The sequence below is a fragment of the Cucurbita moschata genome, unplaced genomic scaffold (genome assembly GCF_002738365.1).
Source record: "Cucurbita moschata cultivar Rifu unplaced genomic scaffold, Cmos_1.0 Cmo_Scf00327, whole genome shotgun sequence".
In the NCBI taxonomy this organism is placed as follows: Eukaryota; Viridiplantae; Streptophyta; class Magnoliopsida; order Cucurbitales; family Cucurbitaceae; genus Cucurbita; species Cucurbita moschata.
Genome location: NW_019268843.1, coordinates 1 through 12,804, shown reverse-complemented (window position 1 = coordinate 12,804; position 12,804 = coordinate 1). Strand labels below are relative to the sequence as shown.

Below are 12,804 nucleotides of genomic sequence, written 5' to 3'. Positions count from 1 at the left end.
TAAAACTTAAATTGAAAATATGTCAATATTATTTCATGGTGCTTCAATCATTCAATCCAACTATGGTTTGTTATTGGTACAAATAATAATAATTGCTCACATCTTCCATTTTCCTTCTCTCTATCTTTTTTTTATTTCATATGAATGACTATGCAGTTATAAAATAATATTCAATCATCTGTTTTCTTCTCCTCCCTAGCATGACTATCAATCAACAGAAGCCATTTTCAATATTTTTTTTTTCTTCTCTTTCCTAAAAACTACTATCATTGACAGAAGCCATTTTCTATTCTATTTTCTTCTCTTTCATTTTTCAATCTATTATGTTTTCTTCTCTTTCCTAAAAACTACTATCAACCGAAGCTATTTTCGGTCTCTTCTGTTTTCTCCTCTCTCTCAAATGACTATCCAATTCGATTAGTCATTTTCAATCTATTTTAATTTTCATCAGTAAAAATGCCTATGCATCCATCAATTATGATTTTCTTCTCTTTCCTAAAAATGATGATTCAATTTAGATGCAATTCATAAAGCTATTTTCAATCAATTTTGATTTTCCACCAGATATCCAAAAATCTAAATAATTGAAAAGAAGATCTAACATAACTTTTCTATCTCTTGCAAAAAATAAAAGAAAAGGAGATCTAACTTATCGATTACTTTTCCATCTCTTTCCATTCCTATTAAATCTGCTTGAAGTGAAGGCCATCTTCAATTAGGAGATCTAACTTACCATTACTTTTCCATCTCTTTCCATTCCTATTAAATCTGCTTGAAGTGAAGGCCATCTTCAATTCTTCTCTCCCAAAATCTGTGTCTTTCCTTTGTTTCTGTCTCTCATTTTTCCCTTCTCAAGATCTGCCATTTTTTTGTTTCTGTTTTGTTTTTTAGATCATTTTGCAGTTGCAAGAGGTGTTCAGGAGATATTTGGGGAAGGTGGAGAGAGAGTGATAATTTACTTTTTTTTATTTTTTTTTTATTTTTTTATTATAATTTACTTATTCTTATTATTATCTTTTTTTTTTTCTTTTCTCTCTCTCTTTTTTTTTTTCGGGTCGTTACAGAAGTGGAGATGTTGGCAGGTCAGCAGAACTAGTCAGAAACTGTAACGACCCTAAATTTCCACATATCCAGAGTCACCACTAACGTCTCATGCTCATCTCTAATGCAGAACAAAAATCTAAGCATGCTCATCTTTAATAGCGGAAAAATTTAAAACTTCAGAATACATTAAAACTTTGGAAAACACTGCTGGACTTACGTGTTTCAAACATTGTGCTAGAGTTCCAAAAAGAAAAAAAAATAAAATAAAACGACTACAAATTAATTAATATAAATGAATGAATTGCAAACACCCTATTCTAACTAAGACTAGGAATTAAATATGCATCTATCCTATGCACGCGCCACAGTCTCTGATCACGATGCCACCGTCAACCGTACATGGGCGCCTTGCCTTTACCTGAAAAAAACAATATGGCACACGGCCTGAGTATTTCGAAGAAATACTCAGTAAGTGACCCCACTATAGGGGCCATGCTAATGCAAACACATGCAATCATGAATAGGGACCTATCTCTAATCATCTTAGGGGTGGCCTCCAGTCTCGGACAAATTGAATGTGTAGTACTTCCCTACACACGACCCACACGTGCGAATGTGAGTCCCCAGGGCGCTCGCACGCCCCCTGGACCCTCTGGTCAAGCTAATCTGTAGCGACGTCCGGAGGTCAGCGGAACCCCATAGTGTCATGCGCCTCATGAACACCCTCATCTGTGTGCTTTCGCACCTGTGCGCATTCGCGCTCATCGTAAGGTGCGCGTCCGCACTCATCATCTCTAGGGGAAGTAGCCCTATGCTTATGAACATACAAAATGCATGAGGTCCCTCTAAATCCATCGTAATGTCTCTTCTGACACAACCCTCTAGTCTCATCTCTTTGTTACTCTAGGTAACGCATACTCGTGGATGTTTATATTACTATCATTTTCATGCTCGGGTTGTGTCCTACGTCGATCTAACGACATGATGCAATATGACACTCATCATCATCTAGCATGCTCAATATGGAAAACATCATCATATTATGGTAAAAATCATGCAATCATCATGCTCATCATAATGCCACAACGTGCGTCAAACATATCAAGCGTCACTCAACAAAATATGTATATACTGGCACATAACATCAAGCATCATACAATTTATTTAGCCTATCCTATAGTAAGGCCACTTACTTGGTTGGCCTTGGCCGAAGTACTCCCTAAATCGCTAAACGTAAGCTCCCGTTCCGTGAGAGCCGCTCCCTACGTCCCCGGGGTTTGTTTCCTATCACACCGTCCACCACTTTCCGTTAGTATTTCACAATTAATTTACCTATAATTTAATAAATGTGAAATACGGCTCTGAAACGGCCTCGGATACCTTAATCGGGGCCAAAAACAGATTCGGGAGGGTCGGAACAGTGGAAACCGGGCTGAAAACAGGTGAGCCGAGCCGAACAGCCGCTGGAGCCGCCGGAGGGAGCCCGAGCCGTTTGCGCCGAGCCGAGCCGAGGGACTGCCTGCGCCGTTGAGTGACACGTGGCAGTAGCAGAGAAAGCCACGTCGGGCGGCAGTGTCGGGTCGAAGCGTGGGTCGCAGCCCGGTTCGGGTCGTGGTTCGGGTCGTGGGCTGTGGAGGGCTACTGGGCCAAGACTAATCGTTGGGCCTCGGCTTATTGGGCTGGGCCGCAGGAGTTTGGTTTGCAGGCCGGCTCAATTGGACCGTGGGTCTGGTCTGGGTTGATTCAACTGAACTGTAGCTTCTGGGCCGGTTTGAGGTTTGGGCCGCTGAAGTTGGGCTGGGCCGAAGGCAGAGGCCAAGGGAGGAACGGGCTGGCTCTCCCGGGTTCTGGGTTCGGGTTGACCCGGATCCGTGGATCTCGTCTTCCTTACCCGACTTCGGCCGATTTTCCGGCGAGCTTTCTCTCTCTTTCCCGCGGCGTTTCCGTTGCCGATTTCGGTCCTCTTCCTTCCCTTTTCCTCTTTGTTCGTCGTTCTTCTTTCTTTTCTGGGAGTTTTGCGGCCTAAAAGCTCCTAAAAGCCATAGATCTAAGAATCGATTAAGAAACCTAATCTTTCCGACCTCGGTTACCGACGACGACATTTAGGAAACAACACAAAACGCACCCTGAGTTATTGTGCTTTCGTTAGGGATCCCTCTTATGGTGGTAACAGGTCGTTTGGTGTTAGTTTGAGGGTGGTTTGAGGGCTCGTCGGAGAAACTGGACACTCGCCGACGTTTGTCCGAAATCTCTCTCTCTCTCTCCAAATTTTCTCTCTTTTCTCCCTTTGCAGGTGTTCTAAAACTTTGCAGGGTGTCGTGGGCTGAGGGTGGGCGTGCTGTGGCCGTGGTTTCGCGTGGGTTCCGCGAAACTCGGCGGTCGCCGGAAAACTCGCGGGTTTTCCGGCGACTGAGTTTATTTATTTATTTATTTATTTATTTATTTTTATTATATGTATATATATTTTTTCCTTTCTTTCCCGGGTCGTTACATTATCTACCCCTAAAAAGAACTTTCGTCCTCGAAAGTCTCAAACTCTTGTAACAACTCGGGGTATTTCTCTCTTATTTCGTCCTCACGCTCCCACGTGGCTTCCTCATTGTGGTGATTCCGCCACAGTACCTTAACGAACGCAATGCTCCTGTTGCGTAAGGTTTTTACTTCTCTAGCTAAGATTCTTATTGGTTTTTCCTCGTAGCTCAGATCTTCATTGAGCTGGAGTGGTTCGTAATCTATTACGTGGATAGGATCCGTGATGTACTTCCTCAGCATCGACACGTGAAATACATCATGTACTCCTGAGAGGGCCGGATGTAAGGCTAACTTATACGCTACCGAACCAACTCGCTCTAGGATCTCAAATGGTTCAATGAATTTAGGACTTAACTTGCCCTTATGCCCGAATCTTAACACACCTTTCATAGGTGCTACCTTGAGGAATACTGGGTCCCCCACCTCAAACTCCAGGCTTTTACGCCTTACATCAGCGTAGCTTTTCTGTCTACTCTGAGCGGTACGCATCCTCGCTCGAATTTTCTGGACAGCCTCATTGGTGAGTCGAACCAACTCGGGTCCTACTAATTCTCTCTCTCCTACCTCGTTCCTGATGGTGTTAATATAACACATGCGGAAGCAATTTGGATCTTAGGCACTTTTAGAACATCAATTATTGTAAATCACTAGCATGTTCATAAGTATTAAAACTTAATGAGTTTAAATACTAACCTTTTGTAGTTCAAACTCCTTTTGCCTCACGAACCGGTTTCGAACCACCACTAGTGTCTTCTCCACTATCCTCCGGCCTTAGAACGGGATTGTGGAATCCGGTGAGTGACTAAACTTGGGAGGGATTTTGTATATGTGAAAGAGAGTGTTTGTGAGAAGTTTTTCTCAAGGTTTTTCATGAAGATGAAGAATCCCCTCCAAGTATCATGATCACTCTATTTAAAGAGTCAAGTTTGCATGTTCATGCAAACTTGAGATCACCAAATTTTGACACTTAAAATTCCACTCAAGAGTTTGGGATTATGTGGCAAGCATGCATGTTTGAGTTAACCAAATTTTGACACTCAAAATTCCACTAACATGGATTTTTCCATTAGATGAAAGTCAACATTTTGACTTTCTTCATTTTAAATCAACAATTAATTTGAATAATGAATTTCAAATTAAAGTAACATTAAATGATTAATTAAACTATTTAATTAATATTTAATATTAATTCAAATGCCAATCCCAATCAATTCCGACACATAATTGATTAAGATATTTAAATCTTATTTAAATATCTCACAATCTCTTTTCGTTTAATTCGTAAATAAAACAAAATTGCAGTTAAATATATCGTATATATGTAACGCATATTCCCTAATTTGAATTCGAACACTTCGAACTCACTCGTCATATTGTTCTATGGTTTAGTTCGATATGAGCTAGCAGAGGGACCTAATGGACCTATAGATCATGGGCTCCAACGATCCAAGATTAACCGATTAAACTCATTAACCTGGTTAACCAACATTCGTTAACTACTAGGACACTCCACTATAGCCTAGTAGTTGCACTCCCCTCACTATAGATATATTTCTGTCCATCTGATATAACCATGATTAGTAAATCGATCCTTCACAGGTTGTTCGTAACTAGAGCTGGGTCAATTTACCGTTTTACCCCTGAAGTTACTTCTTGTTCCTTATGTCTCACTGATCCTCTAATGAACAATTGGTTTGTGGTCCAACCAGTAAACCAAATCCCTCTCAGGCCAATGAGAGGGTGGGGCCCCTTGTTCAAGACCTGGAGTCAGTGCTTAAGAGAACTACCTTTCTTCTATCCCTAAGTGGGTAGGAGTGAATTCCGTCTTGCACCCCACATCCCCAGCCATTCACCCAGTCTTACCCCTGAAATGGGAGGCCTGTTGAGTTGGCGAACTAGAGCCACTCTCACCCATGCAAATCTAAGGATAATTCCGAATAAACAGGAGTTCATGGTTAGCTAAGGATTAAAACCGAGTTACCTAGGTTATCGAATGAAAAGAAAATCAGTCTCAACAGTAAACGACTTTATAAAGTGAGAGTGGTTTTCTTCATGGTCCGATCTTATGCAATACTCATTGCATAGGACGCCCCCACTCACATGTCTCCACATGCACAATTTAGTGATCACATTGTTTATATCATATACAAAAGTGGGCCGCATCCATAGTGTCCCCAGAATAAGGTACTCAGCCTTATCCTTATACTATAGATCATTTTGACTATATACTTGAACTTGATCCACTCTTATGTCTCTACATATAGTTCAAGTAATCATACTATAGCCAGAGTGTTCTTAGTTTATTGGATTTAGATTAATGATCGTAAAGTTCACTTTATTCAATAACAATTTTTACTGAATAAACATCAATAATAACTTTATTGAAAATAGAATATATCTTTGTTTACAAACTATGAGTTTTAGGACATAAAACCCAACAAACTCCCACTTGGACTAAAACTCTAGTTGGGTTTTATAACGTTGAGTAGAGAGAAATACAATAAACTAGGGCATCACATACTGATGCCTTTTCTCCCACTTGCCCTAAATTACATAACTCGTAGTCCTAGACTCACTAGGTGCCCTTCAAACACTTTAGCCGTGAGGGGCTTTGTAAATGGATCAGCAATGTTGTGCTCTGAAGCTATCTGTGTGACGATCACATCTCCTCGTTGCACAATCTCCCTTATGAGATGATATTTGCGTTCAATATGTTTTCCTCGCTTATGGCTTCTTGGTTCTTTTGAATTTGCAACTGCTCCACTGTTATCACAATAAAGAGTGACGGGAAGATGCATATTTGGAACGACTTCCAAATCAGTTAAGAACTTCCTAAGCCATACAGATTCTTTCGCTGCTTCACAAGCAGCAACATACTCAGCCTCCATGGTGGAATCAGCAATGCAACCTTGCTTTATGCTTCTCCATATTATTGCTCCTCCGTTCAGAGTGAAGACAGATCCTGATGTCGATTTCCTCGAATCTACATCGGTCTGAAAATCTGAGTCAGTGTACCCTGTAAGGATCAGATCCTTAGCACCGTACATTAGCATATAGTCCCTCGTTCTCCTAAGATACTTGAGGATATTCTTAACGGCAGTCCAATGAGCACGTCCCGGATTGGACTGATATCTGCTGACAATTCCCACAGCATAGCATATGTCGGGTCGGGTACATAGCATGGCATACATCAGACTACCGACCGCTGATGCATAGGGAATGTGTTTCATATCCTCAACTTCTTGAGGTGTCTTAGGACTTTGTTCCTTCGACAAATGAACTCCATGCCTGAAAGGTAATAATCCTTTCTTGGAGTCCTGCATCTTATATCGAATCAACATTTTGTCGATGTACGATGCTTGAGACAATGCTAGTGTTTTGTTCTTGCGATTCCGAACAATTTGGATTCCAAGAACAAACTGAGCCTCTCCCAAATCTTTCATTTGGAATTGTGTCGCCAGCCAATGCTTAATGTCAGTCAGAATTCCCACATCATTTCCAATGAGTAGGATATCGTCAACGTACAACACCAGGAAAGCTACTGTAGAGTTGACTATCCTTTTATAAACACAAGGTTCGTCAACATTCTGTTTAAAGCCATAAGATTTGATCGCAGTATCAAACTTTATATTCCAGGATCGAGATGCTTGCTTCAACCCATAAATGGATCTTTTAAGCTTGCAAACCCTTTGCTCGTGATCCTGTTCAATGAACCCCTCTGGTTGAGCCATATAGATACTCTCTTCAAGATTGCCGTTTAGAAAAGCTGTCTTAACATCCATTTGCCAAATTTCATAATCATAAAATGTGGCAATAGACAAGAGTATTCTTATTGATTTAAGCATAGCAACAGGAGAGAAGGTTTCTTCATAGTCCACCCCCTCTCTTTGGGTATAACCCTTTGCTACTAGTCGTGCTTTAAAGGTCTGTACCTTACCGGTTTGGTCTCGTTTCCTCTTATAGATCCATTTGCAACCAATAGGTTTTACCCCATCCGGTTGATCTACAAGTTCCCAGACTGAATTGAAGTACATTGACTCCATTTCAAGATTCATGGCTTTAATCCACTGATCTCTATCCTCATCATTCATTGCCTGTTTATAGGTCAATGGATCCTCAACGCCATCATCAGGTATGATGACTTGAGTTTCTGCCAAACCCAAGTAACGATCGGGTTGAGTTATAACCCTCCCACTACGTCGAGGCATTCTCAACTCTTGAGAAGGATGTGATTGACCAGAAGTGTCAGCTCCATCAACAACTCTGGTTGAAGGACCAGCTTGATCAACAACTCTTGTTGTTTTATCAGTAGCTTCTTTAGAAATCTCACTTAATACTAGTTTGCTACGAGGTTGATGATTTCTTACGTGGTCTTCCTCTAAGAATGTAGCGTTCGTTGATACAAACACTCTATTTTCTTGAGGATCATAAAACAAACCACCTTTCGTCTCTTTGGGGTATCCTACGAATAGACATAATTTTGAACGACGTTCTAATTTCTTGGGATTTTGCAACAACACATGTGCTGGACATCCCCAAATTCTGAAGTGACGTAAACTACCTTTACGCCCTTTCCATAACTCATAAGGTGTTTCTAAAACACTCTTAGTAGGAACCATGTTCAAAATGTATGTAGCAGTCTCCACTGCATATCCCCAAAATGGATCGGGTAATTGAGCGAAACTCATCATAGACCGAACCATGTCTAATAGAGTTCTATTTCTCCTTTCTGATACACCATTTTGTTGAGGCATACCAGGGGCTGAGAGTTGAGACCTTATTCCATGTTCTATCATATAGTCCTGAAATCTTAAATCCATGTACTCTCCTCCTCGATCTGATCGAAGTGTTTTAATAGTTTTACCTAATAGATTCTGAACCTCAGTCTTATACTCTCTGAATTTTTCAAGAGCTTCGGACTTGTGATGCATTAGGTAAAGATAGCCATACCTTGAATAATCATCAATAAAACTGATGAAATATTCATACCCTCCTCGTGCTTTGACATTCATTGGACCACAGAGATCTGTATGCACGAGTTCTAAGGTTTCTTTGGCTCTATAACCTTTTTCGCAAAATGATCGTTTAGTCATTTTACCCTCAAGACAAGACTCACATGGAGGTAAAGAATTGTCTTCTAACTTATTTAGAAGTCCCCTTTTAACCAATCTCTCAATCCTATTGAGATTAATGTGGCCTAGTCTTAAATGCCAAAGAAAGATATTAGGAGAAATCTTTTGTCGTTTATTTTGAGTTTCAGCTGTTTTAAACATCTCAGTATTTAAAATAGCTTTTGTTTTGCTCGGTTTTAACATATATAAGTTGTTTTCTAGTTTTGCAGAACAAATATGAATACCTCTTTTGCAAATGAACACTTCATTAATTTCAAAAGATACTTTATACAACTGTTCTAATAAACAAGAGATGGATATTAGATTTCTTTTCATTCCTGGAACAAAAAGTACATTATCTAATATAATGAATCTATCTCCAAAAAACAACTTTAAATTTCCCACTGATCTTGCTGAGACAACCTCTCCTGTTCCAACCCTGAGTGTTATCTCGCCGTCCGCAAGCATTCTCCAGGAGCTAGTTTCCTGGTAAAAAGAACAAATATGATTAGTCGCCCCTGAATCTAGTATCCAAGTTGAGTTGTCATACTCTACTAAACACATTTCTACAACGAGTAAATCATATTTACCTTGTTGTGTCTTTTCGGCTTTCTTCTCTGCAAGGTATTTTGGGCAATTTCTCTTCCAGTGCCCGTTTTCGTTGCAATGGAAACATTTTCCTTTATCTGCTTTTTGAACCTTGTTCTTGCGGTTAGTAGGAATCTTATTTTTCCCTTTTCCCTTCTTCTTCATCAAAACACTTTTAGAAGTTGAAGGTCCAGACTTATTTTGGGAGGACGATCCTCGTAGTAATTTCTTGGAGATGGCAACATTTGCTTCTCCTGTTTGTCCCTTGTTTGTTAAGAGGGACTGATAAGTCTGTAGCTCATTGAGAAGAGCAGTCAAGTTATATTCTATTTTGTTCATAACCACATTGGTGCGGAACTGGAAGAAGCTCTTCGGAAGAGACATCATGATAAAACTGACTTGACTCTTCTCATCAATGACAGCTTCATTTTCTTCTGCCACATTGAAATGGACCATCATGTCCAGGACATGTTCTCTAACTGAGGTCCCTTCTTTCATACGGCAGTTGTAAATGTATTTTATGGCTTCATGTCTAAGGGAGAAGGACGGTTGTCCAAACATCCCTTTTAGAGATTCCATAATCTCTTTAGCAGTACCCATAACATCGTGTTTCTTAGCCAAAACATCAGATATGCTGGCTAGAATGTACACTCGGGCTTTGTCATTTGCCTTTATCCATCTGTCATATGCATCCCGAGCTGTTCGGTTTGCATTTGAGTTTGGGTTTGGAGGACACTCCTCAGTTAAAACAAACTTTAAATCATCAATGACCAGTATTGTGTTTAGGTTTGATTTCCAAGTTGTGTAGTTGTCGCCGTTTAATTTCTCAGAAGCGAGTAATTGTACTATTGAGTTTGTCATGCTGTGATATAAAGAAAATTCTATTAGTGATTTGACTTAATCCTGTTTAATCCAATAAGTTTTAGCAAATATAATAATGCACCCAAATCATTATTAATTTGCAACGATACTTTAGTGAGTTAGAGCAACTGCTACCGAGGGGCAGTCAATCACTCATTCACTAAACCAAGACATTCTTGACTTAAACACTAATTCCAGAATAACTCTTGTTCCTATAGTGTTTTAGTTATCGCTATTTTGGTCAAGAATATACTAACTCTTAGTAATTCTTCGCAAGTGTGACCCACCAATTTCAGACCTCAGAAATCGGTCCCAACAACGCTATCGAATGAAAAAGCCAAAGTTGGGAATGGACTTAAGAAATCCTATCCATTTCTGGAGTTTGCGTTGTTCCGACTCCCATGTTACGACCCTCCGAATGGGTAGTTGCTCTAGGGCAACATGCAGGCGGAACATGGGAATCTCACGGTGCAACCTAGTGGTGGAGACCATAGGACGTGTTGACTTCCTTCTCCCACTTACTATAAATACTTTCTCAATTCACCTTGTTATTGACTCATGCAAATACCTTCCGAATGGAGGACGCTCCCAGGGCGACACGAGGCCGAGCATGAATCTCACTGTGTGAATTTTACAGAGAGCGTGAAGAGAAAACGATGTATCTTATACACCTTTTTCCTCCCACTAAGTATTTTAGATGGTTGGGTATACTCTTTACTTAAGTATATTCCGGCTAATTAAATATAACTTAAGTCTAGGTGATTTTTCTAAATCTTACATCACTTAAGCATGCTCATAAAACTGGGCTAACTAAGCTCAAGTACTGGTCCGATCTCCAGGTAGTGGGTGTTCCGTAAACCGTCAACTTAAGTACCTTCAGCCTTAGACAAGATCGTGCCAGGTGAGCTTTCTTGTAACCGCAATTTTATGAGACATCGACCCTTTTTAACTGTTAAAATTGATCGTGCTCGGTTCTTAACCCTTAGTGAGCATGCACTTATCTTTATTATAGATTTTAACGTCTACCTCATTTTATGACGTTGAAAATAACCTATAACATGCTTTATATAACAATTTATATAATCATCCATTCCATGCAATAATATAACAATTATATCTATCACTCATGGAACCCTAAGACATGCATACTATACATTATAACACTTATAACATACTTGGAATGCATGAAACATGCTTAGCCTATGGTGGGATTTTAAATCTATATGACATACTTTATGCATATACATTTTCTATTTAATTAAAACATACATTCATAATGCATAATTAATTAAACACACTAAAGTGGGTTGGTTTTGACATTTTAAAGCAAGCAATTAACTAAATTATTACATTAATAATTAAAAATAACTTGAGCCGCTCCCGAGGATCACGAACTGGACAAACCAACCCTTAAAAATGTTCAATCGGTCCCCAACGACAGAAAAGACACCCGAACCGCCTCTTCCATCTTCTTCGGTTCAGCTTGCTTATCTCTTCCATTTTCGATCAATTACAACCTAAAATGGACTCTAATGACTCCATAAAAATTACAGACCTTTCTTCATTCATTAAAGCCCATACACCTTAGGCTTATTACAATAATTGTATCAAATGGAAGCATAAAAAAAATGCCAAAACCAAAACCATCCACTTTAGCAACCACAAATTTCATGCATGAAATGGTACCCACCATGATCAAATTAATGTAAATAAAGTGCCTAAAACTTGCTCTGATACCAATTGATGGTGTTAATATAACACATGCGGAAGCAATTTGAATCTTAGGCACTTTTAGAACATCAATTATTGTAAATCACTAGTATGTTCATAAGTATTAAAACTTAATGAGTTTAAATACTAACCTTTTGTAGTTCAAACTCCTTTTGCCTCACGAACCGGTTTCGAACCACCACTAGTGTCTTCTCCACTATCCTCCGGCCTTAGAACGGGATTGTGGAATCCGGTGAGTGACTAAACTTGGGAGGGATTTTGTATATGTGAAAGAGAGTGTTTGTGAGAAGTTTTTCTCAAGGTTTTTCATGAAGATGAAGAATCCCCTCCAAGTATCATGATCACTCTATTTAAAGAGTCAAGTTTGCATGTTCATGCAAACTTGAGATCACCAAATTTTGACACTTAAAATTCCACTCAAGAGTTTGGGATTATGTGGCAAGCATGCATGTTTGAGTTAACCAAATTTTGACACTCAAAATTCCACTAACATGGATTTTTCCATTAGATGAAAGTCAACATTTTGACTTTCTTCATTTTAATTCAACAATTAATTTGAATAATGAATTTCAAATTAAAGTAACATTAAATGATTAATTAAACTATTTAATTAATATTTAATATTAATTCAAATACCAATCCCAATCAATTCCGACACATAATTGATTAAGATATTTAAATCTTATTTAAATATCTCACACTCTCTTTTCGTTTAATTCGTAAATAAAACAAAATTGCGGTTAAATATATCGTATATATGTAACGCATATTCCCTAATTTGAATTCGAACACTTCGAACTCACTCGTCATATTGTTCTATGGTTTAGTCCGATATGAGCTAGCAGAGGGACCTAATGGACCTATAGATCATGGGCTCCAACGATCCAAGATTAACCGATTAAACTCATTAACCTGGTTAACCAACATTCGTTAACTA

At 39.2% G+C, this 12,804-nt stretch overlaps 1 protein-coding gene across 1 annotated transcript; it reads right to left on the bottom strand.

Moving 5' to 3' along the window:
- Positions 1 to 3,666: 3,666 nt before the first annotated feature.
- LOC111440503 lies at positions 3,667 to 4,065 on the bottom strand (the record flags this gene model as incomplete). Its single annotated transcript, XM_023077540.1, has 1 exon — positions 3,667 to 4,065. A coding segment is annotated over exon 1 (399 nt), but the record flags the coding sequence as incomplete, so codon positions are not given.
- Between the last annotated feature and the right edge of the window lie 8,739 nt (positions 4,066 to 12,804).